The sequence below is a fragment of the Lygodium microphyllum genome, chromosome 13 (genome assembly GCF_053477565.2).
Source record: "Lygodium microphyllum isolate KBCC chromosome 13, Lygodium_microphyllum_v1.1.10, whole genome shotgun sequence".
NCBI lineage: Eukaryota > Viridiplantae > Streptophyta > Polypodiopsida > Schizaeales > Lygodiaceae > Lygodium > Lygodium microphyllum.
The window spans coordinates 19822181-19844297 of record NC_141147.1 but is presented as its reverse complement, the minus strand read 5'-3'; the positions used below and the strand labels follow the sequence as shown (position 1 = coordinate 19844297).

Sequence of the window (22117 nt, the reverse complement as noted above, 5' to 3'; positions counted from 1 at the left end):
AAAGAGGTGAGGTGTTCTATGTATTCTTGGTAGCCACCATGTATAGTATTAGCTGTTTAGCCCAAATTTGGGAAGAGAAGTGGTACCACCCGATTGCTTTTGCTAGCCGGAAGCTGGGGGTATCCGAAATCAATTATACCTACATGGAGAAATTGTGTCTAGCGATGGTCTTTAGGACCAAGAAATTCAGGCATTATATTCTCTATGAGAAAGTCGTGCTTTATACGAAGGCGGAGGGACTTCGATTATTGATGAATAAGCTACAGCTACCTGATCGTCTAGCGAAGTGGTTAATCACTTTGCAGAAATTTGATTATGAAATCAGGAGTAAGCCACCAAGGTTGCAAGGCATCGTGGAATGTCTAGTGGACTTTGGGGAGCCGAAAGAATCTATGGCTCAAGGTAGTGACATGGAGTTGTTATTTAAAATAGATACGGCATCTATTCCCTCCTGGTATGCTGCAATAACACATTATTTATCGATGGGAGAGGAGGGATCCGAATTATCTAAAGCTGAGAAACGGAAAATTAAGCAGCAAGCGTTAAAGTTTGCTTTGATCGCAGGTACATTATATCGACAAGGGATTAATGACATCTATCGCCGATGTGTGATGCCTGATGAGGTGCCATTCATTTTGGAAGAGTGCCATGATTCTGCTTGCGGCGGCCATTTTGCTGGACGGCTTACAGCACAAAAGGCTTTAAGAGCAGGTTATTGGTGGCCTGCCATCTTCCAGGATGCGTTTGCGTATGTTAAGAGATGCGATATTTGTCAACAACATGATAGTCGAGAGAATAGGAAATGACCACTTACCCCTATTATGGCGATACTTCCATTTGAGAAGTGGGGAATAGACTTTGTGGGTCCTATTACTCTGTCATCGTCTGCGCAAAAGAGGTATATCATTGTAGCAACTGACTACTTCACAAAGTGGTCAGAAGCACGTGCAACAAGGAAAGATGATGCTAAAGAAACTGCTAGTTTCCTTTTAGAGCAGATAATATGCCGTTTTGGTCCGCCGAAAGAATTAGTGTCGGACCGCGGAATCCATTTCCTGAATAAGGTGATCAAAGGTTTGACAGAGATGTGGCAAATCAAGCATAACAAGACAACCCCATATAACCCGCAAGCCAATGGGCAAGTTGAAAGCACCAACAAGCAGCTTGTGGGCATCCTGTCCAAAATTGTGTCGGAAAAGAAACGGGATTGGGATAAAAAGTTATACGTGGCAGTGTGGGCCTACAATACGACCTTCAAATGAGCCACTGGCCATACCCCGTTCAGGTTAGTATATGGGGAGGAGTGTGTCTTGCCTTTAGAGATTGAGCTGCCGATTATTTGGTTTGCCATCAATCATTCTTTGAGTGATGAAGACGCACTTTTTGAGCGCTTGACGACACTGGCACATTTAGATGAGCTTAAGCTGCAGAGCTTATTGCACCAAGAAGTGGCAAAGCACCGAATGAAGCAGTTACACGACCTTAAAGCCAAGAAATACACCTTCAAGAAAGGACAGCTTGTTCTGTATTATGACGCAGATGTGAATTATTTCCAGGTAAGCTAGAGCCCAAATGGGACGGGCCCTATAGGATCGTTAGAATAGGAAAGAATAAATCCACAGTCTTGTTAGCTGACCTTGAGGGGATAGAATTTAAAAATAAGGTTAATCTTAATAAGATTAAACCTTATTATTTCTGATTGCACTAATACTATGACTGCCTTGCAGGTCTAGGAGAGCTCGATCAAACATCTGCAAGGAAATCGTGATAGAGGTTGATGGGTCGTCTGATCTCTTATTTAGAACACCCATATTTAGAACAGAGGTATCATCAGGGAAAGCTCATTTGGTGGAGCAAAGGATATAAGATGACTGAGCAAGAAGGTGGGACATTTATTTGGGAGATCAAGGTCTTTTGCCATCACTGCCTACAAATTTTGAGGAGCATCCCTGTTGAATTCAATGATGATGGAAGGATGGAGCCTACAGTCCACCCGTTGAATATGCTGAATTTCGATTACCATAATTACGAGTAGAGTTCAGGATGGCGGGATATGTAAACCCTTTATGGATATACACCTTGTACTTTGATGGGGCGTCCAGGGGTCCATGCAAAAAAGAAAGTGTAGGAGTCGTCATCTGAGACTCCCGACGACGCATTGTCATGAAGTTAGCTGCTTATATCGGAGTGAATTTTACCAATAATATGGCAGAATACAAAGCCCTGATTATGGGTTTGAATATTGCAAAGAAGGGTGGTATCCGCCAGTTATTGGTGAAAGGGGACTCTCAGTTGGTTTTAAATCAACTCAATGGGAAGTATATGGTACGAAACCCCATCCTTTGCATGTACCATCATACTGCCCTAGCCCTGCTAGACGAATTTGATAGAGTGTCTTTTCAGCTGATTCTACGAAATTGGAATCAGTTTGCCGATTCATTGGCTAATTTTGCGTATGAAGAAGACCTCTTCTTTAATTGTGGCCCTTGTCCCGATATATCTATTGATGGTGAGATAGGACCTGGTCGTTTGTGGGGTATGCTTTCTGAACATGCCCTCTTTGGCAGACGATGGTTGATCTGGGTGATGCAGAGGGTAAGCGAGACTCATCTGCCTCCTTTATTATCTTGGACTCATAGACTAATTAGACGACATGTGATGCGAACACCTCTTGCAATATACGCAGGAGGGATGGGTCATAATTTAATGCACCTATTTTAGGGCTATGAGCCTCTGTCCCCCTGGGAATGGTATGCTTTGATGTCTATCATAGTTGTTTCCAGGAGGATATTATGTGTAGTAGTGTTTTATTTCATTAGGCCAAGAGAGCTGATTCAGTTTTGTAGTGAAGTGTTTCATTTCATTAGGCCAAGAGGGCCATTTCCCTGTCTAGTGCCAGTGCATTTAATCGGGTTTTTTTAAGTGTTGTGCTGGACAGATTTCGTGGTTCGTGGAATTTGGTGGAGCCTGGAGGAGCCTTTGCCGCGATGGAAGCTTCTTGTGGCCACTCCAGGTGATACCTCTCCTTTACGAGTACCTTTCTTTCCTGTTATATGTGTATTTGTATTTGTCGAGGGGATACATTTTTGTTGGGGACCGGCAACCAAGGCATGAAGTCCCAAGATTAGGCTAAGTATGTTTGAGGGAGGTCGGAGTAGTCATTGCCTCCTGTAAAGACATTGTCAGGCATCGAAAGACCTATTTTAGAAGGAAGTCCTAGTGGCCCTGTTCTGCTAGCTTGCTAGGCAGCCGTTCTAGGAGTTCTTGTTAGTAGTGAGGCAGTTAGAGAAGCCTGCCAGAAGATAATAATGATGATGCCAAGAAACCCTGTACATCCGACAAGATGAATATAAATACGAAGGTGTGTAAAAAGGGGTTCTAACCCCTATCAAAGAAAAGGAATGAAAATATATAAGCAGTTGATCATTGCCTTGTGAAGGCCTGGTAGGTTCCTAGGGACGAGTCAGACCCGGGGCCGATACCTTGTCTTCCTAGGGGTGGCTTCTTGTTGAAGAATGAATGACAAAAAAAGGAAGGTTGGAGTGAAAATAAAAGCGAGCATTAGAAAAGGATTAACTGTCGCCTTGCGAGGGCTTGGTAGGTTCTTGGGTGCCGAGACAGGTCCTAAGGCCGATGCCCTGTTCTCCTTGGGTCACTACGCTCAGCTCCCTCCTTTTTACATGCCCAAGTATGTTCATAAAATAAAAACCCTAAAAGAAGAAATGTATTGAAAGCAAAGGCTATAGGAGTCCTCGCCTTGTAGGAGCTCCTAGTTGTGTTGTCTTTAGTTGGTAAGTAGTTCAGACTACCACTTAGGGCAACCTCTTTGGTAGGTTTTTTAGTTTGGCTGTGTTGGAGCAGTTGGTTAGCGACTCACTTCGGATCTTCTATTAGATGATGCTAGGCCTACTCCTTGTGGATATCATGCCTTGGTTCTGTCTAGGGGTAGGGGGAGCATTGTGCTGAGTTTTATCGTATATTTGTTGTGTATCAGCTTGATGCTTCTTTGGTTGTTTATGTGCAGATATGTCTGTGGATTCGACGGGCTGAGTCGCCCTATCCTGTGGTCGCCAATGAGAGCGGAATTTAGGTGCCCGGAAGTGCTTAAAATAAGCTAAAAATTATGAATATCAAGGGAAAAATATTCAACGTCGAAGGCGGCGACTCGATCTAGGACGATTTTAAGCGCTAAAGTGCTTTAAAGGTGCCCGAGCGACGCTTGTTGATTTTTCATAAATTTTTAGACTATCCTGCGGGTTGGCAAGAGTTACCGGCCAATGCGGGATGCCAAGCCGGATGCCCATGATTTTTCAGAGCTCAATTCGGAGTCCAGACGGGAAAATGACCACAAAATGGTCAAGATATGAAAAGGTGGACACTTGGGAGGCCAAATTTGAGCATGCCTTTTGAGTTTGGACCCCCCCCCCCCCCCCAAAAAAAAATTTTATGCACCTTATGAAGTAAAAAACGTGGAGAGAGAATGAAGAGGGATGAAAAAACGTGGAGGAAGATGGCACCCGAAAAATGCGCCATGGAGGATGGAGAGGCAACTTGCCTGCTGCAAACAACCCCCCAATGGATTATGGGGCTTCATTTCCTCCTGAATGCTGACTCTATCGCCGCCCTTCGCCCGTCAATTGATGGCCTGAATGCTGAGATGGAAATCTAGTCTTTCTCTCTCCTCCCTCTCTCTCTTGTAAGGGTAAATTCATGTGGGAAGAGAAAGGAAGAAGAAAGAATGATGGAGGCTTGTCTGGCATTGATCGGATTGCTCCACGGGCTGGTAATGGTGACTTGTGATCGTCATGAGCATGAAGCGCTGCTGATTTTCAAATTTGCAAACATGGACATGAAACCCGAAACACACAAATAAGCGGTAATTCAAAATTTTCAAAGGAAATTTGAGATCTCATGGCTTTTGATTGATAAAATGTTGTTCATGTGGGCTAAAAATTGTTATGTTGCTATTTTCCATGAGTACTTGTTGATCGTAATCAGATAATCAGAAAAACATGCATCTTGTGTTTCAAAATAATACACTAAAACACGTAAAATATGGAAAATCAAGGGAAAATGATGGTTTTGGGGCATAAAAATGGAAAAATGAATAGGAACACCAACTAAATTTTTATTTTTGTTGCAAGAAGGAACTAAGGGCCACAGCCCATAACCTTTTTTGAATTTTCAGTAATAAAATAATGCAAAAATAAGGGAAAATAGAGAAAAATCACTAAAAATAGGGAAAAAATAAATTTTGGGTGCCGAAAATTAGTGATAATTAAGAACAATGTTTGTAAATGTTTGTGGGGACTGAAGCATGAGGATTATCCTCAGTTCAACCCCACCTTCTTGTTCTAGTGTGTTTTTCCCGCTTTTTACACATAAAATGATGGCAAAATGCTCTATAAATCTTACAACAATACAACATTGGATCGATGGGAGGGTAGAGTAGTTAAAATGTGTCTAAATGCGGAGTAAAATGATGAAAAGACTGTTGTTTTTGTTTGCATGTCATATAGATCGGTGAATAATTATAAAATAAGAGCCTAGTAGCACGAGGGTTTCCTCGGTGCTAGGCTCGTGCAACGCCGCATAAGAACGGTAGTTGAAAATCATTGAAAGGATGTTTTCCACATGTGCACCATATTGATTTCATAATTGTTTGAGCACTTAGCATCCACAACATGCATAAATCATGAAAATATTTAAAGGTATCAGAAATCCTGGATGCATAGCAATTGTTTTCATTAGGATCTTGACCCACGTTGAGTGAGAGACAGGACACCCTAAGACATAGGCTAGTCGTGGGATCTAAGGGAAAGAGAAGTAAGGACAATGGTACATTCCTGTATACGATTAAATGGTACCTTGAGTGGATTTTGTGCGAAATGTCTATATGTCGAGCAACGCATCGAGGGGCCAATCCCCAAGGTGTAGGAGAGTCGCAGAGGGGTGGCGGCACTCAGCCATTGGAGGACCCCCTATGTTTGTGCTTCGTGCCATTAGGCAATGTGTAAGGGACTCCCTCTGAGGAGTAGTGGGTGAGAGAAGAGTGGACTACAAACGACGTAATACAAACGCAAGACATTTAGGAAGGCAATGTATGTGTCATCAGCGCTCTTGGCCATGAGGCCGTGGGGTTGTTGAGCGCGTGAGATAGAGGTCCGGCTAGTGCACGAGCCAGTGCCGGCATGTTCTAGGTTCCATCAATGGAAAGAAAATATTATGATTGAAATGGAATAAATCATAAAATACACAATAACTAAAAAAGTGAACAAATCCATGATAATTTATTGATAAGCTAGAGCATAAAATTAGCTTACATTGTTTATGCAAAGCTCAACCATTTATCTTTGCCCCACTTTGAATTAATACTCCAAAGATTCTCACTACAAAATATTAATCTATCCTTAACTTTTTAGCTATAGATCTAGATTCATGCTAACATTTGATGTGATCTTCTCTTGCTGTTAGATTATTTCTATTCACACATAATTAACTAACCATAAAGTTTATAAACCTTAAGTATAAGTTAATTTAGCTAATGCCTCCACATCTATCCTAAAGTTCTTATATATTGGGAAAATTTAACCTCTTTCCTCATATTTTTCTCTCATTTGAGTGGCAAAAGGTGATTTAATAACTCACACATACCATAAAAATATGGGTGTATATGAAATCTCAAAACTATAACTCAACCTACTCAAATATCCAATGTAATATTGAAAATAAATAAATATTAGAAAATTAGCAAATATAAACCATTAAAATTATCCTTGCATCATAGAGATAATAAGGCAACCAATATATTGCAAATGCCAGCATGTGAGAATACTATTATTTCTATAGAAAGGAAAGCAAAAGAGAACCATGGTGCTAAAGCTTCTAGTGTTTAAAGAAGAAAAAGTGAAAGGACCTGGATAATAAAAAGTGAGAGTTCCTCAATTAGAAGTAGCAAAACCAATAGTTCCTAAATACTTGGAGCTTTAAAACAATCCAAAATGACAAAGTTCCTCTAATGGTTTCATTGTATTGCTAAAATTATCTAAGGAAATTCAATAGATTTTTCAATTCAGAAGGTGGCATTTGAGAATGAGAGAAACACCCCTAAATAAGTTTCTCTCATCCTCATAGTTTCCTTACTAGGTGATACACAGTAAGAGATGGATATTAATGTTGTCTCGATTTGGGATAGAAATGGAAAATTGGTGAATGAAGAGTTCAAATATGAGTTGAAGAGTAATGATGATTGGTACATGCTAATCAACAATTTTTTTACTCTACCGAAATAGCAAAGCGAGACTGTCAATTTATTTTTTCAAAGTAAAGGATGAGTGAGTTTTGAATATGCATCGCAAAGATTCAAGTTGTAAGCCTTTTGTACTATTAGATTTAATGGAGATCCCATTGTAGTCACAAATCTCAAAGATTTGACCCATCAAAGTTATTTGCCTTATTGTGGAGAGGATATGGCTAAGAACATGGCAAGTACTTCACAATATGATACAAGAATTATGTGTAAAGAGTAGAAAGACAAGATATTAGCATGTTTCTTTGGGAAAAAATAAAAAAAATACTAGCTCCATTGGCTTGCTATAAAAGGTGTAAGAGACTTGTCTTCTTAATTGTTCAATTTCATCATTTAATAATAAATCAATTATCTTTCATCTTTAGTTCATTGCATGCTTCCATGGATGTCTTCTCTTTCTCTCTCTTATATAGTCTTCCCTCTCCTCTTTCTTCTCTTTCAATTCACTTCTTGACAAATGGTATCAAACCTTCATCCCCCCAATCCATTTTTCAACTATTTTAATATTAAATTTTTACATTTTTTAAAGACAATAGTATTTTACTAATGATATAGTAGGGATATGCTTTTCTATCAAAGCTTCAATCTCTAATTCATTTTTTGATCATTTTCATATTAATTTTTTAGGTATTTCATTTAAAAAAATAGTATGTTACTATGAATCCATCCACAAATAGGAGACTAGAATTATTGAAGGCTTACGCAAGAGCTTTGCATAAATTTAGAGGAAGAAGGATCAAAATGTTAGGTAGTATGTCATTATTGTGGTAAAACTAGCCATATTGTTAGTGAATGCTTTCAGAAGAAAAGAGCGCAGCAGATGCAAAATATTCAAAAAAAGTAAACGAAGTACATGCTTTTATAGCTTTCCAACTTCTCCACTATCCTCATTGTGCATATGGGATTCAGGACAGCTCTTCTTGGAGCATACATCATTTGTCTATTTCTCAACACCCCCCCAAATGATGAGTCCCTACACTTGCTGGCTTTTGCCCCCCCTACATGATAACATGGCCCGGAAGACTAGCTCATAGGCAGCCTAGTCAAGTTAAAGCTTGAGACTTTACATCTTTGGCAAGGGTTTTACAAATCAAATCCACTAAGGGAAACATAGAGATCCACTATGGGAACAAATTCCTTAAAACAATATGTCAAAGTTGTTGATGGTAGTGGAAGTATATTTTTCTTCTTCTTTATTCATGAATTGACTTTGGTAAAAATATGCATAGCATCCAAGCTCCTCTAGGACTCTGTTGTGGTCATCTATGGGGACCACACGAGTCAAATATGCAAGCTAATCTGACCGGAGCTCTCAGTGATCCATGATCGCTGGCGACTTGTTGACCGGATGCACCAATGCTGCAAAACTATGGATGGGCCTATGCATCCATGCCCATCTCCTCTCTGCTATCTCTATTATGTGTGCACACTGAGAATCTGTGATCATCATGCAAGCCCGTACCTCCACCAATGCCGCTCTGAAAATGAGAAGGCTCATGGTGGATCCCTCACAATCAGTCATGCGCAACACCCTATAAAAGGGAGTCACGGCAATCACAATGGCATGGACTTTCTTCCAAAATTGCTCATCAAGACACTACCGCTGCATGGCTCACATATAAGCAAACTGAGTTGAAGAAGGCTTCTTCAACTCAAGTTTGCTATGCTCCCGATACATCGCAAGCACCTTCATCTTCATCGTGAAGAAGGTGACAACATATATAGCCTTGTGTACCACCCTCTTCACCCTTTTAGCTTTCCGATGTCCTCCATGAGCAAGTCCAAACAATGACTTGCACATGGAGTCCACATGATCGAAGGAAACTCAGCCTCAAGTAAACGGCCCATGCGCCGACAATTGGATACATTGTCAGTCACAACTTGCACTACATTCAACGGGCCCACCTACAAGCACACCATACATGGCACAATTTATAAAAAAATCCTAGGACTAATTATAGGGGCGATCTAAAGCTTGTTTCAAGCTTTTCACTTCTTAAAGTTTTATTGAATTTTTGGTCCTAAGATTCATCTACAACATTAGCACTCTAAGTTTGTGTTGAGATTTTTTTCTATTTCTTCTCGTAAAAGTATTCTTCCCTCATGGAAACTCTAGGATTGATAGAAACAACCATTATAATTGGTTTTAGGGCAGCTTATTCAAGTTTTATTGAACTATTGGTCCTAAATTTCATCTATAGTAGTAGCACATTAAGTTTGTGTGGAGATTCAAAGCATTGAAGTCTATTCTTCATCAAGAATAGACTATGAGGAGGGATTTATGGATTATGGATGAAATGGTTCACTCTTTTATTCCTGAGAATTCAAGATTGAAGGTACTGACTGACATTGAGGTTCAAGAGTGCTTAGGAGCTATCATTGAAGCTTCATGGCAAAGGATTGACTCTATTTGGTACCTTCAAGCTTCCAATCACTCTCGCTGAAGAGGTATTTCATCAAATTTCTATTTTAGATCTCTCTAATGCAATTATTTAAGCCATCATCCACTTTTTGAAAGAGAGATTAGATCAATAATAGCCTTGATTTTCATTCTTGCATAGTTGTAATTCTTTACTACTGAAGTTTTGGAGTCCATACAATAATACATCGTAGCATTTTCCCATATTCATTCTTCCATCAAATTTTATGTCTATGCATTGTTTAATCCATGATATTTTGTGGTTGTTGCATTGATAAATCCCAAGATCTTTTAAAGAGGTTATTTAGAAATCTAATGAGTCACTAACTCAAGTAATCCCTCTTTCTAATCTCTTGAATCTATCCAATTCCATGTACATTATCAAAGGCTTAAAGCTTTCTTTCCATCAATGCATTTCATCATTGTCTTTTAAGATTAGAATGCTAGTGTCATGTTGAAATACCCATGAAGGAAAAGAATGGATCCTCGATGTGGTAGCAAGACAAAAGAGAGGTGACCCTCCCTTGCTCCTTAGGACTCTAAATGGGTGGAAAACCTGGCCTAAGGTAGAACTTTGCACATTTCTTAATGATCTAGAGTCCTTGTAGAGAGCTCTATCTACCATTTTATCCCTCATATAGGTACCCACATGTGATGATTGAAGATAAGAGTTTTGGTGAAGAAACACAGCACTTTCATGCTCCTATAGGGAATTCATAAGTCCTTACAGGTAGTAGACAACAAGCTGCAAGTGTTATAGGGATTTACATGTCATTCCTCAATCGTGCATAGGTATGACATGATATCATTGACCTCCTACAGGTGAAATAACGCGCCATAGAGTATTAGAGAGTATTTAGAGATTCTAGAAGGATTCACATAGGGTGTACATACCTTAAATAGAATATATAGGGCTCTTTTATTCTAAAATGGGGCTTCCATAGGGTACATGACTACTATAGATAATCAAAAAGCTTTATTTCCAAAATTTTATGTCCTTATTCTATTGAAGAACTTAATAATTTATTTTAAAGACAGAATTACCATCTTTGATTTGAACCAAAAATTTACCATTTGGACATCAAAATGAAAGTTTGTAGCCATTTTACTGACTACAGGTTTAGTGGAGAGCACCTAAAATGGTAGGAAATAGGGGTAAAAGTAAGGTAAATGAGACCTTATAACAACAAACTTGGGACTCACTGACTAAGAACACTCAAGGGGATCATCATGAGGATTGGAAAGAGCAACTTCCCTCGATACAAAACTTTGTAACTATAAAATCCATTACGTAGTCAAATATCATGAACTAGTATCTAAGATTGATTAGATGGTTGAACAAATGGTCCACTAAAGTTCTCAAATGTAGGAGTCTGTTGATCATATGGCTCAATCAACCAAGAAATCATTGGATAAACTTTTAGATCAATTTCCCAATCAATGGGACTACAATTGACTTATAGAGAAAGCTGGGATAAGTCTAAAGTGAAGAATCAATTTCAAGTACTGATGCTACTAATTTCCAAGGATTAAGAGGTCGCTCGACTATGGCTAGATTTCAGCTTCCATTTATAAGGAGTTTCTTGAAGTGCTTAGACCCTCGTGGAAGTTATGTGGATCAACATTATAATGCATTGCAAGCTTCTAACGGCATAGCAAGACTTTAATGAGAGAGAACTTTGCAACAAGATCATCTTGACCAAAGACAATGGGCATTCTTAATCCCCATTAGACCTAGAAGAGTGGATGTCAAAATTTGAGCCTTATTTTGATATTTATCCACAATCAAATCATTAAAATCAACTTTTTGACCCTTCATATAGAAGTCTTTGCACATACCTGGTCGAGGTATGTGAAGAGGGAAAATCAACAAATCAATGTGTGTGAATACTTTAAAGCTCAAATGGCCAAAGTATTTGTTTCACCTATAAAAAAGAAAAACTAGCTAGGAAATGATATTGGCTTAATAAAAAAAGCCTATACAACAAAACAAATTTTTGAACTAGACTATGTATGTAGTAAGTGTCATTCATCATTCCAATTTGCATAAGTACATTTATGGGCTAAAAACTAGCTTATTAGTAGATGTAATGGTACAAAAATCCCCCACTCTCTTTAAAGCAATTGACTTGGCTCTAAGAGGTATGCTTGCAAGTACAAGAAGGATGCAAGTTTTTAGCAAAATTTTGGATAGAACAAACCTATCATAAAGTAGTGATAGCTTGGAAGAACTTTTGGAGGGAATAATATGTCCTACAGTAGTTGTGAAGCTCCAACTTATCCACTTTTCAATACAAAAATGTATCAAGTAAATTTTAAGACAATAGTCAACCCCAAAATAGAGAGCAAACAAGCTAAAAATAAATCAAGAAATACTTCAGTCTCCCAAGCCCAAGGAGTCCACCTATAAGAAATTACTTATATAATGTGTGTTCAAATGATATTAAGAAATACCCTTTCTTTACATGCTATAAGGCCTTAAAATGACCCCTTTTACTTTACTAGACTTACATATATTATTCAAATTATAATTTAAAAATCCCTTTTGTAAATATAATACCCCTTTTTCTTTTGAACTCACGTTGGTGTCTTACATGTTCTATAAGGTGGGTTTCCTGAGAGCCCAAGGTGGATAGAAGTTTATCCCTATAGATTTTTTCAAAGAGCACAAGTAAAAGGGCATATGTTTTAAATGTGGAAAAAAGTATACCATTGATCATGCCAATAAGTGTACGTAAAAGAAAGCTAAAGTAAGCACCATGGATTGTTGAAGAGTTAGGAGAAGAGGAAGAAGTTCCACTTATGATAGACAATGTTGAAGATGAAGATTATGAAGAGAGTGGGGGAAAGACCAATTTTATGACCCTTAAGAAGGACTTGCTTTTGATCCAGGTGGATACATACCTTTTGGCTTGGGTGGATAAGAGAATAGTAAGTCATTGTATAGTATTGTTTCAACCTATTCAATACAATGGATGCATGAGAACAGACAAGAGATAATAGAGGTGAAGAGACCAAGAGCACATGGAAACTTGTGAACATAGAGAGATAGGACTGAAATCTTGTTCTTTTTCTTTCTTCTTCTTCCACACAAAAGAAATAAGTCTATAATATGATAAAATACTAATATAAAAGTACCATTAAGGAAAGAAGAAGTGGTGCAATGAATGTGGCGTAGCCAAGGATGGACTATGTGGGTGTAGTCCAACTATAAAATCATTGGTGTATCCTCATGTTAGTCACCTAACATGTTAGTCACCAAGACACGTTGTGGATACCAACTCATGTAAAGCTCGACATCTCAACACTCTCCCTAGAGCTCAGCATGGTTTCAGATTCCTATAAGTAGCACATTATTCTATCTGTGATACTGACATATAGCCAATACATGACTTTACTATATGCCTGCTTCCAATTTTTCTTAGCCTTTACCTATTTTGCTATAACATATCATGCAGGAACTTCAAGTGTTACTGCCATATCTCCTTCAATGTAATTCCAAATACCTTTGCCCTTCAACAAATTTATCATCCTAAACTTTCATGTAGGATAAGTATTCTTATCAAGCTTCTCACTAACAATTTGGTCAAAGTTGGTAGACATTTTGACAAAACAAACAACTTATTAAAAACTACAATTTGCAAATAAGCTTATACAAGATGCACCAAAACGAAACGTGCACCCTTTTTTACTCTCCATAAAACAATAACTACAATATATAATATGTATACAAATGCCTTCTGTATCTACACCCAATAAACACTTGAAACCTTACAATTTGAATTCTATAACTTATATACCTGTAAACAGCTGACACAATCAAAACTGTTGTGTATCCAAAAATTGCTGTTGAGACCACTTGCAAGTCCAAAAAAGGAGGTCAAAATAACCTCAAATGGAAAAAATCACAATGAGCAAGCCTTCAAGGGCTTGTTTATAATATATAATTTTGTCTTCCTACTCACCAAGTTTCACTACAATTGGAGACTACAGCCTTGCCAGTCTCAAAAGCCTCTTGCAACTATAACCCAAGGCAAATCAAGCAAGGCAGCAGCAAAGCTTCTTACATATTGCTTGCTTGCTTGTTTCCTTACTCTAGCACCTTCACCTTAGCCTATAATCAAGCTCCTCGTAGCCATGGGATAGCTCCAATACCATGACAATAGACAAGAGGGAAAAGAGGTAAAGAGACCAAGAGCACACATACAAAACATAATGGAGACTTGAGCACATAGAGAGATAGGGCTAAAATCTTCTTCTTCTTCTTTCTTCTTTTTTCATACAAAAGAATTAAGTCTACAATATAATAAAAGACTAATATGGAAGTACCACAACATATATATATATATGGTCACTAAGTGTGAACGTGCTAAGGAAAGAAGAGATGGCACAATGAATTTGCCATAACCAAGAATGGACTATGTGGGTATAGTCCAACTTTAGAATCACTCATGTATCCTCATGTCCATCACCTAACATACCAATCAACAATATCCTACCATATCACCAAGACATGTAATGGATGTTAGCTCATATAGAGATCAATATCTCAACAATGCACAAACGGGATCCATAAACCCAAGCATACTAATAATCCAATGAAGTTTCCATGGTAAGTCTATATATATATTGGTGGATAGTGGGTAATGTACATAGTTTTGTGAATAAGTAATTGACAAATTGTATTTTCTTTCCATTGAATCATACTAGCCCATAAATGTTCAAGTAGCCAAGGATAATGAGGATTTCACGACCCAAATATGCTTGTAAATTCCCCTGCACTTTGCTAAAAAGCATGAAGCATGGATGGACATCATTATTTTAGAGATGGGGTCTATTGATGTAATTCTACACTGTGATTGGCTGATGCAATTATGAAGAAAAAATGTGGATTTTTTTCAGCTGAACATGGAGTTTGTTAGTGAGGGATAGCTCATACATTGAGAGGGAATCCATAACAAATATACCAAAGCGGCTTAAAAATGAGTTCAAGAAGCACTCACAAATATTTATTTTATAAAGTGGTTACAAATGACTCATGACTCCAAGGAATAAACATAGAATTCAACATTGTAATATCTTTTAGTGGAGTATACAGAGTTTTTCTAGGTGCCTAGAGCCCACCTCCCAAGATAGCAATTGATCACCCTATAAATTTGGAACCTCACTCAAAACTTTTTAATAAGCCGTCTTGTTGACTCCTCGGGGAAGTTACTACATGTATATCCTCTACATCACGTGCATTCAAGGCCTATTTATAAATATCCTTATCTGTGATTTTTTTTAAAATAAAATATAACCCTTTTTTATTCAATATGTAAATAACCCCATTATATTTTATCCTTTTGTATGTAAAAACTGTATAAAAATGGCATTAAAAAAATACCTTATTTTGAACCCACGTGATGAACGCATATATTCATGAGTAACTTACCTGAGGTTGACTCTTAAAATGTGAACGTGGGAAAGTTGAGAAGTAGATTAAGGATTTGATAGAGATGGGGTTTATTAAGCCTAGTTCTTCACCCTATGCATCTTCGGTCTTATTGGTCAAGAAAAAGGATGGTACCTTTAGAATGTGTATTGACTATAGGGGCCTCAACAAGATCACTATTAAGTATGAGTGTCCCATCTCCAGAGTTAATGATGACTTATGTGATAAGCTTGAGAGAGCAAAGTACTTTATAGAGATATATTTAAGATCAACCCATCATCAAATTCACATGAGAGAGGGTGATGAAATAAAGACAATATTCATGATTGCTTGAGAGCTCGATCATTTCCTAGTTATGCCATTTGGGTTAACAAACGCTCCAGTCACCTTTTAGAGCCTTATAAATATAATATTATAGCCCTTAATTTTTAAGGTTATATTGGTATTCTTTGATGATACCTTCATCTACAACAAATCATTGGAGAATCATTTGATACATATGAAGAAGACATTTGATGTTTTCAGACAGCACATGTTGTTCGTTAAGGAGACTAAGTGTTCATTTTTGCAGATTAAGGTGGAGTATTTGACACACACTATCAATGAGGAAGGAGTTAAGGCTGATCATAAGAAAGTGTAGTGTATTAAAGAATAGCTAACAACTATAAATACCACTTCTCTTTGTAGCTTCTTTAGTTTATCTTCTTTCTATCGTAGTTTTATTAGATACTATGTAACTATTGTATCACTTTCAACATATAGACTCAAGAAAGAAGCTCTTTCTTTTGGGATACCATAACTTATTGAAGCTTTAATCAGTTAAAGAAATCGCTTACTTGAGCTCCTATTTTAGTGTATTCTAACTTTTCAAAAGATTTCACTATCTAGGGAGAAAAAGAGGGAGGGAAATTAAGAGAGACAGTAAGAGAGGGAGAGAGAGTGTAAGAGAGAAGGTAAGAGATAGAAATTAAGGAGATCAAATGAGGGGTTTGCTTCAAAGACAAAGTACATGTAGAGTTTTCTCGGTCATCAACGTCCTCACATTTTACCTCTATACACTCTAATAATGTTGTGCGCGTGAATGATAAGGGAAAGAGACTAATATCACATATGTGTGCATTGTGCTAGTAGGTCTTTAGGCACAACATTTTACATAACTGGAAAAATATACTAAAGGCCAACAAGGATTATGTGATAGCATCCTTGTATGAGGAATCCTAGTACCTTCTATGACTTATCATTTATCTATAGGATGGATGATGGAGCAAATGCATGCCAATATGTCCCACAAACAATCAAATACGTAAAAGACTGTAAAAAAGGGCATAGGGAAGCATGAGTGGATAGATTTGGAGGACTAAAGGAAGCTCAGAGAGAGAGAAGGTCACTTTCTCTCCACAATGATGGTGACAACAGCAACAGACGGCGAGAGCACGACTAGAGAAGGAAGTCATGCATTACCTTGGGAGTTGTGACCACATGACCAACTTCTACAATTTTGAAGGTTCTCTATTTGTTATGGTGGCTTGCTTATTTTTTACGTTGCTTATAGTACTAACCTAATTCTAACAATACTAATTTATCTTTTCTGTTAACAACATTCCATTACAAATCACAATCTTATAGGCCTTGAAATATGATATGCAAAAAGACATAATTTGACTACACTTATTAACAAGCTCTATACATGGTGGTCCAGTATGTCATGCCTCTTTTGACAATGTACCAAATTTTTAGTTTTATGATGCATTATCTAATTTGGATTGATCTTCGGTTATGTTATAGAGCCCTTTTGATGATCCGTTGCATCCAAATGAGCTATCAAATAGTGACCTAGTTGTAGGAGCTTGGATTATTAGAGCACCCTTCTCTTTTTTAGCCTTGTATTCTATATACACTTCTTTAAACTTATTGTATATAGCTTACTTTTATATACATATTTTTTCTTCATTATATGCTTCTCACATTGAGGGATATTTATAATGACTTTATATTATTGTTCTATCCTATCGCTCATTACAGTTCTACTAGGCGCTTTGCGCCTAGACTCGCCCCGGCGCGAAGGCGGGAACGATTCTTGCGGCGAGGGCGAGTGCTGGACGCATGGCACCCGCCCCCGCGTTTCTTTCTGAGGAGGTTGGGGGCTGCCACGTGGCATCCACCCCAACCTCCCCTTAACTAATAGTAAAGATGTTAGGTGTTGTTTCATTGTACTTAGACATTCAATCAATGGATTACTTGTTTTTGGTAACATGTTTATAGTCTATCAAATCATGTTGTACGATCTTTTAATCTTAACTATATGTTTGATTGTAAATACAATATGGAAGAATATTGAGCCCATGTGGCTAGAAGGGTAGTAGGGCTACACATGCTTACATGTAGCCCTAGCACCCAATTTTTCTTTTCTAAAGCCATCGCTATTAGTGTTGTAAATTTTAGTGTAATTGTCACTATTAGCATTGCTATTTTGCTATGACCGTCGCTATTGGCACCATGTAGTGATGCCAATAGCAATGTTAATAGAAGTGAAGTTTCTATGGCAACACTAATAGTGACATTCATATAGTGAGGATAGATGTAATTCTTCCATAGAGTAAAAACGTGGCTACAACTACTGATATAAGCCCTATATATTGTAATGTTTCTACAACTCAAACACCATGTAAATCCTTAGGTAAAGGAGTATGTCCCTTTTATGTTGGACGGTAAGGGCAATAGTACTTTGTCTTAAGCTCAATATTGTTACCAATTGGTTCTTGTCGAAGTTGCACCTACTAAACCTTGCTTCTCTTTAGCACCTAGACTAATCCATACTTTAATTAATTACACACTTAATATACGTCTCAAAAATGCGGTTACTTGCTCTCGCTTTTCTCATTATTCTTGAATAGATAAATGTGATAATCCCCGGGGGCCACAATGCCACCGAGCGGAGTCCTAAGGAAGAACTCTACCCCTTGTCAAAATGGGCGATATTTTACGTCCCCCTCATTGCTTATATTATATAACGCGAATGTGTACGTTTGTAATCACTCTCTCTCTCTCTCTCTCTCTCTGCAAAAATAGGCACGCTCACAGGCCTGGTGGTCTTATCTTGTGCCGTCAATCTCCAGTAACTACAATACACACACACACTCTCTCTCTCTGTGCTAGTGCGATCATGGTAGCCACACAGTTGCAGTTCCGAGATTGCACTGAGGATGCGTCGAGCAGCGGAAGTGTTCACAACGATCATGATCCTCTCGACATTATTAATGTTTATAATTCTGATAGACGGCCTCTCAAGATAGTTCAGATATTCTCCCCCATCAATGTGAAGACGGACGTGCAGAACTTCCGGGCGCTGGTTCAGGAGCTCACCGGCATCCACTCCGACATCGACAGGCCCAAGACACGAAGAAAATGGCGCCCCAGAAATCATTATCGCCATCATCAGCAGGCGCAGCAAGATGATCATGATTACGATGCGAAAGCTAACGCAATGTCGGATCAGGCCGTGATCGACATTAAGAGCTCCGGAAGGCAATTCATGGCCGACGCATCAAGCGCATCCAATTGCAGTCTGACATCGACAGTACATAGAGAGAGGAACCAGTCCTTGCATGCAGTCGATGATGATCATGGCCGTGAATACCTCAAATATATCGACGATGAATATCCGGCCAGTCCCAATGTCAAATATCTCAGCCCTTGGAAGAAAATCCTTGCAGATACTGAGTCCTGGGAGAGGACCATCGATGAGCTTATATATGATGATCATTGTATGAATTCTCAGCAGCCCCTGCAGCAGACGTTAGGCCGCAGCTTGTAATGATAACGTGATGATGCAGGCAGATTTCGATGAATGATCAACCCTTATGAGATATAACAGACGATCATGCATAGATTATGCATAATCAGTCATCATCGAGAAGGATCAAGCTCTTAGTAAGTCAACGAGTACCTCACCAAACAGTTGCTCTTCTCAGTTTCATTGCATACATTATGGGTGTTCTTGTGCAATAGAGACATTGAATATATTGGCTTTCAAGGCATTCCTTATCTAGATATCTTGCACTATATTTATCCTGGAGGTTCGGGACATTATCATAAGGTTGATCTGCTCAGTGCTGAGCTATTTGACATCAAATTTCTTCAACTTTGCAGATATAGTCTAGGTACAGTCGAATGATATCCTTTAAGCAGGTTAATGAATCTCTTTCTGTGTAAGTCATAGTTATGAACCTTGCTCTCATAAATTGTATGGTATAGACCTCCACTCCTTGTTCCATCCTTTCTCACCATACTTTTGACCTTTGAGCACTGTTGATAAAGTTCAAAGTATAGGCCTCCACTCCTTGTTCCATTTTTTACCTTTGAGGTTGGGTGGAGCAACTGAAAAATGTACATGTATTACGTGCAATCAGCATAAGAGCTATTTTATTTAATAAATTTTACAATATTATATTTACAAAGGGGATTTTTAAAGTAGGATTTGAATAGAAAAAGGTAAGTTTCTCAAGGAAATGGGACTATTTCATTGCCTCATAACATATAAATAAATTGTATTTATCCTTCGAACGCACGTTGTATGGATGATTTCTTATTGGTGCATCCCCTAAGCCTTTGAATATGACTCTTTTCATTTGTAAAATGTATCCTATCTGTGTGAGGTTGCCTTATTTGTACACAAAGCGTACCGACAAAATGTTCACATATCTTAGTTTGTAGTGTAGAAAATGAAAATTCCTTGTTATTATTAGATTGGCCCCTAATTTTCAAGAATCATTACACATGGGGGGATTTTTAACTATGATTTTGATCTAATCACAATTATTTCTTACCAAATGTACTAAACCCCATTGCACCAATTTGCATTGGAACTTGTGTTGATATAAATACATTGGTAAACAACTGGAAAATAGTATCAATATATATTGAGGCTATTTTTTAGGCATGTACTTAGGTTGGTTTTTTATTAAAGGGGGGGGGAGAGGGGGAGGGAGAGGTCACTCCCAAATATGCAAGTGAGGGCTCCAATGCAGGGATTTTTAAAACACTCTTTTTTTTAAAAAATTACACACAATTAACACAATATTAGTGAGTTTGGGAATCTCCCAATTCCCATTTTTTGAATACTAAAAAGGTGGCACCTGGATAACATGCCCATAAGTTTCTCAAAACCATATGATGTGACCTATCATTGGAAAGCGGTTGAAAAATGGAATCTATTGAGCTATAGAGCGCTCGATTTGGAGTTATAGTGTTCAAGTTATGACAAATCCAAAGATTTGACCATGTGTCCCAAACTTATGGGAAATTCCCATATTCCCAATATGATGTTAATTGGTATTATTTACTAATCATATGTTGAATAAAAAAGGATACGTTTTATTCATGAAAATCTCAAAGATAAGGGATTTTTAAATTAAACTTGAATCAACTATGATAGAACAATTTACATATACTAAACATGTTGGCTATTAAGGTTGATATAATTTAATAATAAGATATTCAAAGTTTTTGTTACACAAAATCTTGACGTAATGATCTAGTGTAGTGACGACTCATTAGAATAGGATGTAGCCGTCCATAATTTTGAGTGTATCAATGTAACATGTAGTTAGAAATCAAAATAAGATGTAGAAAACTTAAATCTATACAAGTGAAATATACATATCAAGTTGAACAAAAATAGGATCTGTTTTATTCATGGAAAGCTCAAAGATAAGGGCTTTTCTAATTAAACATTGAATAAATGTGATAGTAAGGGTTTACATATGCTAAACCCATTAGCTATTAGGGGTGATACTAAAATCATTTACTAGTAACATACCCATAAATACATCAATTTATATTTAAACAAAAGTTTTCTACAATGATATGGCGCACAAGTATACATAAGAATAGAATGTAGCTATTAATAATTTTAGTGTATCAATACAACATGAACTAGTTTAGCAATTAAAATAGGATATAGTAAACTCAAATCTATATAAGTGAAAAGATTTATGTTCTTTTTTGGAGGCCCTACTAAAAACTATGCTTGAAGATTTGGTGATCAAAACCTATTTATCATCTAAAATTATCATCCATAAGACATACATACATATACACAATGCAATATATATACATATCACATTAGCCCACACTCATCTAATTTATTTAACATTTTCTGTTAAATACATGAAATGTACACTTTCTGTTAAAACTATACATGAAAGTTCAAAAGTTTTCAATTCACTATCCCTCTTACATTGCAGTCTATTAAATTTGGCAATAAAACACATGAAATGACTTGGCTTATAGCCACATTTGGCAATAAGGGGTGATTTTTGGTATAATTTATAGCCAAAATTTTAAGTTTTGGACAACTTTTAATGACAAATTTGTGAAATTGTATTTTAACAATACATAGTGAAATATATAAACAAGAAAAATGAAATATTTACCAAAGTTGTTATCTAAATACATTGGTAATGGATGCTAAGCATTTTGCCAAAATAAGAATATAGACTAGTCAAGCCTTCACTATAATAGAATGAAAGCAAAGCTGTGGAGGTTAGATGCAAATAAGTGGGCGTGTTTACCTCCCTGGCAGCACATGACACCTTTAAAGTGGCATGGACATGAAACAATGAAAGAACCCACACTTACCTGCATATAGAAACATGATTAAGAGTGAATATTTACACTCGAGGTTTAATGCACTTTTTCATGTGCTCCAATTAAAACCACCATGGTGTCAAAATTAGGCATTCCAAGAAGCCTTTTAAAAGAAGGAGCAACATGTGGGATTAAAAAAGTGAATATGAGAGAGAGAGAGAGAGAGAGAGAGAGAGAGAGAGAGAGAGAGAGAGAGAGTTGCCCAAGGTGCTATGAGGTGTTCTAGCTTGTATCCAAGGCATGGAAGCTTTTGTAAAGTGGGGAGATTCCTCTTCTCAAAAGATCCAAGGTTTTAAGCTCACTTTGG

The 22117-nt window shown here is 37.6% G+C and overlaps 1 protein-coding gene across 1 annotated transcript; it reads left to right on the top strand.

The window, feature by feature from the left end:
* Positions 1-18227: 18227 nt before the first annotated feature.
* On the top strand, positions 18228-19644 carry LOC148026396 (uncharacterized). The gene has a single exon (XM_087690441.1). It carries the CDS (start codon positions 18326-18328, stop codon positions 18974-18976), a length of 651 nt encoding a protein of 216 aa, XP_087546567.1. The 5' UTR covers positions 18228-18325; the 3' UTR covers positions 18977-19644.
* Positions 19645-22117: the final 2473 nt, after the last annotated feature.

Bases quoted from the DNA above. Each gene is read 5' to 3' on its own strand.
- LOC148026396 (XM_087690441.1), top strand. From the start codon at position 18,326: ATGGTAGCCACACAGTTGCAGTTCCGAGATTGCACTGAGGATGCGTCG.